General features: G+C 39.8%; 1 protein-coding gene across 2 annotated transcripts in view; it reads left to right on the forward strand.

Annotated features, from left to right (window-relative positions):
• The window catches only part of CEP126 (centrosomal protein 126), a 78,981-nt gene extending 77,011 nt beyond the window's left edge, over positions 1-1,970 (forward strand). For both annotated transcript variants that reach the window (XM_050758255.1, XM_050758257.1), the window contains exon 11: positions 222-1,970. In XM_050758255.1, the coding sequence (XP_050614212.1) occupies positions 222-266 (45 nt within the window). In that variant the 3' untranslated portion in view covers positions 267-1,970. The remainder of the gene's footprint in view (positions 1-221) is intronic.
• Positions 1,971-6,594: the final 4,624 nt, after the last annotated feature.

The following is a 6,594-nucleotide window of genomic DNA, read 5'->3' on the forward strand; positions in this document are numbered from 1 at the left end:
CAAAATGGGAATTTTATCTTTTAGAGTAGAAAGGTACTGATGAAAATAACATAAGGGTTGAGGTAAATAATCTGTAAAGTCCTCTCCAACCTTAAAACCATTACCTGAGAGAATGATGTGAGGATGTATTGAATATGCCACTATTTGACATAGCAGCCTAGTTTGTGGCTGCACCGTTTCAGCATGTGTTTGCATGCTCGTTTCTTCTTTCTGATTTCCAGGAGAAGAGAGAAGATAGAACCAGCAGCTGCAGAGACAAGAGATAAATTCCAGCAGAATCCGTCTAAGAAGACCTTTCATGTACTTCTCTAGGACTAGATGCATACTATTTTGTCAAAACCAGCCATAGGAAAACGTGAGCAACAACCCCTGTGAACATTTGTCCTAACTCAGATTTTGTGAGCAGTGAAGTTTAACAGAGCTGTGAACATTTAACAAAGCAATGAAGTTTAACAAAGTTCTGAGAATACCATGAAAGACATTATGCCTGCCTGAACAAAAAGCAGGACATAACCTAGCTCTGAATACATGCCACAAGGATGAAGCTTGTGAGTAGAGCAAACAAACATTTTTCCACAGAATTCACAGTGCTCCTTTGTAATTTATAGATTCCATGTTGAAATATATGTTAAATAAAATTTCTGTTTATTAAACCTCTTTATTAAACCTCTAACTTACTGATAAGATGTTTATAAAGTATGGCATATTTTGATTTTTTAATTGCCCATTTCAGTGTAATAAATATTCCTAAAGTTACCACATCCCACAAAATGGCCCTTGGTGGCAGCAATAGAGCAAAGGTTACCTTTTTGTATGGTGAAGGGAGGCCTTCCTATGGCTGTACAATTACATCGATTCTTCCAAATTTCATATATGGCATTTTGGCATACAGAAAAAACATGAAATTTTTCATTAAAATGTCATGAATCAAGCCAGGGCCGTTGGCTCATGCCTGTAATCCCAGCACTTTGCAGGCCGAGGTGGGCAGATGGCTTGAGCTCAGGAGTTCGTGACCAGCCTGGGCAACCCTGTCTCTACAAAAAATACAAAAGTTAACCAGGCATGGTGGCATGCACCTGTAGTCCCAGCTCCTTGGGGCCTGAGGCAGGAGGATTACTTAAACCCAGGAGGATTACTTGAACCTGGGAGGTTGAGGCTGCGGTGAGCTGTGTGTCGCCACTGCACACCAGCCTGGGTGACAGTGTGAGACCCGGCCTCAAAATTTAAAAAAAATTTTAAAAAGGTAATGAATCAAAATTAGAAATTAACAGTTTTAAGAAAACATGTTATGTGGTCTTTTATTAATAACACTACTAAATTTTGGTTCCTCCCCATAATTAGTTTTGAAACACTTGATGCAGTGAGAAATGCATTAACATGTTGAATGCCTACCATGTACCAGATTTTGTGAATATGTTTTTTTATTTAATCTGACCAGTCACCCAAACCATGGGTATTTTTGTCTCCATTTTACAGATGAGAAACTGGAGGCTTAAAAAGGCCACATAGCTACCTACAGTGAGAGAATCAAGATTCAAACTCAGGTTTATCTGGTTCCAAAACCCAGGTTCTTTCTGCCACACCTTGTTGGTAGAAATGGAAACTATTGGATGAAATGAGGGAAAACAGAAAATGAATTCACTTTTTCAATGAAGAAAATTAGTGAAAAAATTGACCTAATGAAGGAAACCTTTGTGCTTTCCTATATTTTGAATTATAAGAGTAGGCTTTAGGAAGGCAACAGAAAATTTAGTGCTTAGACTTTTAAATAGAAAGTTGTGTGCCCTTTTAGAAAATACTTGAGAATTTTTATACTATCAAGAAAAAATTATGTGAATTAAGATATAATTTATAAAATAACATTTCAATGGGGGTAAGCAGGCCAGAAGAGTGTGCCAAGTTGTTTCTGAATCATTCTAAGCACCTCAGATGAAAACTCACTTTTATTTTTAAAAAAAAAAAAAAGACAAGGGTTTATATTCATGTACACTAGTAGTATATATGTACACAGCAGCGTCCTGCATGCCAAACTAGCTTCACCGTTAATAATCCCTCACTTTAACACCTCTTAGGAACCAAAGAATGCCTCTACAAGCAAAAGCTAGTTGAAAATAATTAAAATCCAAAGTCGGAATAGGCCAAAAAAAAAAAAAAAAAAAAAAAAAAAGCCTAAATAGTAAGCTGGTGAAACAAGATAAGATTTGCATTTTATTAGAACTTGCACATTATGACATTGTCCTTTTATGAAACTGTGGTATGATCAGAATTCTTATGCAATTCTGCCCATGGCTACTCCAGAATTTTAGTAGATACAGGGTGGGTTCATTGAAAGTGACAAAAGTGGGAAGACAAAGAGTAAAGATCCCTTGTGAAATTAAAGTGGAAGAGAATAGCACTTTGCATGCTATAAAAGTGAAAAGTGGAAATGTAATAAAAATAAAATTTTTTGGCCAGACACAGTGGCTCATGCCTGTAATTCCAGCACTTTGGAAGGTCGAGGCAGGATTGCTTCATCCCAGGAGTTTGAAACCAACCTGGGCAATGTAGCAAGACCCCATCTCTATATAAAATATTAAAATGTCAACTGGACATGGTGGCTCACACCTGTAATCCCAGCACTTTGGGAGGCCAAGGCAGGCAGATCACGAGGTCAAAAGATTGAGACCATCCTGGCCAACATGGTGAAACCCTGTCTCTACTAAAAATACAAAAATTAGCTGGGGGTGGTGGCGTGCACCTGTAGTCCCAGCTACTCAGGAGGCTGAGGCAGGAGAATCACTTGAACCCTGGAGGCGGAAGTTGCAGTGAGCTGAGATTGCGCCACTGCACTCCAGCTTGGTGACAGAGCGAGACTCTGTCTCACAAGAAATAAATAAATAAAATAATAAATAAAAATGTTATTTTAAAAAAATAATTTTTAATAATATAAGAAAGAAAAATGCCCTTTCACACTGAATCTTCAAGTTCTAAGGAAGAGTCTCCTTTCAAATGTGGAGAAGTAAATTTAGAGGAAATCAAAGAAAGCATCACTTTCCTCAATGGAAAAACTTATGAAACTTCTTATTAGACAGAGTAATCTCAGGCTGGGCATGCTGGCTCACACCTGTAATCCCAGCACTTTGGGAGGCTGAGGCAGGTGGATCGTTTGAGCTCAGGAATTCAAGACCCACCTGGGTAACAAAGCAAGACCCCGTCTCTACTAAAAATACAAAAAAAACAAAAAAAAAAAAGCTGGGCTTGGTGATGTGTGCCTGTGGTCCAAGCTACTGGAGAGGCTGAGGTGGGAGGATCACTTGAGCCCAGGGGGCAGAGGTTGCAGTGATCAGGCATCATGCCACTACACTCCAGCCTAAATGATAGAGCGAGACCCTGTCTCAAAAAAAAAAAAAAAAAGAGATAGTAATCTCTTGGGCAAAAGGTATCAAATAATCGAAAGAAAAGTTTAAACACATTTGGGAGAGGCAGGGCGTCTAATAACTGGTCAGAAAAATTTAGACAGTCTTCATTTTAAAATTGGCATCAGGGAGGATTACCATGGCCTTATTTTAAATCCATGTTGCACCAGAATAACTATGTCTGTGTTTCTTATGAATGTTGAAGCTTTTTGCGAAAACTGTACTGTTAACATATATAAATATACACACACTTACATGTATGTATTTTGATAGATATTACATGTACTAAATTTTGTCAATTTCATGTAATTTACCCTTTACAATAAAAATGATCAATTAAATGTATAACTAAATGTGATTTAGTTTTTATATCTCTGTAAATTTTTAATATAAAAATTCTCAAAATGTTTGAATCTTCTTTGACATTGAGAAAACTGACACTCATGAGCCACAATGCATGCACTAATTTAACTCTAGTATACATGAAAATTCGCTTCAGAATTGCTAATCCACATATTTAGGAGAAACAAATTTGCCAACTAAAGTACAGCATTTTTATCATTCTTTTCATGCCCAATCTTACTTATTCAGTCAACACACAGTTTTCCAAAGTTACTAAGGCCAGTTCCTTCCTTTCTACCACCTTCACTGTGGTGGGTTTTTGTTTTGTTTTTAAGAGTTGAGGGTCTCACTTCATCACCCAGGCTGGGGTGCAGTGGCACAATCATAGCTCAGTGCAGCCTCGAACTCCTGGGCTCAAGAGATCCTCCCACCTCAGTCTCCCAGTATCTGGGACTAAAGGCATGCACCACAATGCCCAGCTTTTTTTTTTTTTTTTTTTTCCTTTTTCTTTTTTAGAGAGGGGATCTCACTGTGTTGCCCAGGCTAGACTGGAACCACTGGCCTCAAACCACTTTCCCATCTCAGCCTCCTGAGTCGCTAAGATTACAGGAGTGATAGTTTACCAAGTTTACTCATTTTAATACGGTTAGATTCATTTGTCACAATCTGTATCCCACGTTGGATTCTTCCAACATCCTGGATGTTTTTCTTACTTGCATACAGTAAATTCACTCTTTGTAGAATTGTGTAGGTGTTGACATATGCATAGCATTGTATACCCACCACTACTGTACCATGCAGAACAGCCCTATCATGCCAAAAATTCCTTCATACAGCCCTGAGCAACCACTCCTCTGGGTTTTGTTTCTATTATTTTGCCTTTCCCAGAAAGGGGGAATACTAGAATAAAACTTGTGGTGCTGGATTGATGTTGGAGATATATAGAGAATTCCTATAATTTTATGTTGCTCAGCATCCATTTTGAATGTAAGTTTAACTTTCTCATGCCAAAAGCAGGGCTCAGTCATCTTTGGCACAATTTCCAGTTCCACATTACACCTAGATGGCTCAAGCTGGTGGCCAGCGACAAGAACTTAGATGGATCTCTCCTGCCTAGCAGACTGGGCTCCCTGCTCTCCTGCCGCTCTTTAAATGGACCATTTAGACATTTGCTTGTTAAAGTGGCCCATACTCCATTCCCTTAGACATGCTGCTAGACACACTTTCTCTCTGGCTCTTCCTTTCTGCCTTATATGACCCGGGGACAGAGGACTGCCCTCCTGACTCATTATACCCTCCTTGCCCAGGATCTGTATGTGAAAATCATTGAACTTACTTCCTGTTGTGGTGATGTACTGAATTTGTGCTTTCCATCTGAAGAACCAGGGGACACCAGGGAGAGCACAAGGTTGAACTCCCGGTGCCAAAGTGATGATCAGGCAGGCATAAACTGGACACAGATCAGATAAGAGCCACAAGGGCACCTGCCAGTATTCCCATGTGAGAGACCCCCAGTCAGGTCAGGCAACTAGGCCTTAGGCCATCCTCCGGGTAAAAGAAGTATCCCATGAAAGGCACACTGTAAACACCCACATCCATCTCCCCTTCATATTCTGTTGGGGTACGGTTGCTAGCGACTCTGGCACTGGAACCCCAGTTTAGCTAGGGGCTCTCAAAATAAGGTACCAAGGCCAGGCACGATGGTTCACCCCTATGATCCCAACATTTTAGGAGGCTGAGAAAGGAGGATTGCTTGAGGCCAAAAGTTTGAAACAAACTTGTGCAACACAGCAAGACTCAGTCTCTATAAAAACTGAAATAAAATAGCCAGGCATGGTGGCATGTACCTGTAATCCTAGCTACTTCGGAGACTGAGGCAGGAGGATCACCTGAGCCCAGAAGTTCGAGGCTGCAGTGAGCCATGATTGCACCACAGCACTCCAACCTGGACAACAAAGTGAGACCCTGTCTCTAAACAAATAATTTTTAAAATTTTAAAAACAACATATGAGCATAAATTCATGCTTTTAAAACTATACATACAGATACACGGATACAGAAATATAGATATGTGTGTCTACATAGGTTAGTACATATGCATATATATGTCTTTGCTGACAGGATCTGACACACAGAAGACTGCGCACCCAGATCTTGGTTTCTAAATACCATTCTCTAATAAAAGGATCCAGGGCTTTTAGAGAAGTGATTGAATCCAGGGCTAGGGCAGGCAAAATACAAGATACAGAGTAAGGATGTACTAAATTAAATATAAATAAAAATGGGCTGGGCGCAGGTGGCTCACGCCTGTAATCCCAGCACTTTGGGAGGCCGAGGCAGGCAGATCACCTGAGGTCAGGAGTTTGAGACCAGTCTGACCAACATGGAGAAACCCCATCTCTACTAAAAATAGAAAAAATTAGCCAGACGTGGTGGCAGGCACCTAATATCCCAGCTACTCGGGGAGGCTGAGGCAAGAGAATCGCTTGAACCCAGGAGGCAGAGGTTGCGGTGAGCCGAGATGATGCCATTGTACCCTGGCCTGGGCAACAAGAGTAAAGCTCTGTCTCTAAATAAATAAATAAATAAATAAAATGGGGACATTCCAAAAAGACACAGGAGCCAACCTGACAGAGCTCACCATGCCAAAGCTGGAACAATTTGAGCAACAAAATAAATAATGATAATATTCTGTTATAACCAAAAGAATAAAACAAATTACACCTGCCTACTCTGATAATGAATAAATGATTGAATAAATAGATGAGGAAGAAGGAATGACTCTACAGTAGAATTCCAATTAATAAATGTAGACGACATTAGAGAAATATAAAAATCACCATTAGAAAACCACAAT

This window comes from Macaca thibetana, chromosome 14, assembly GCF_024542745.1.
Source record: "Macaca thibetana thibetana isolate TM-01 chromosome 14, ASM2454274v1, whole genome shotgun sequence".
Taxonomy (NCBI): domain Eukaryota; kingdom Metazoa; phylum Chordata; class Mammalia; order Primates; family Cercopithecidae; genus Macaca; species Macaca thibetana.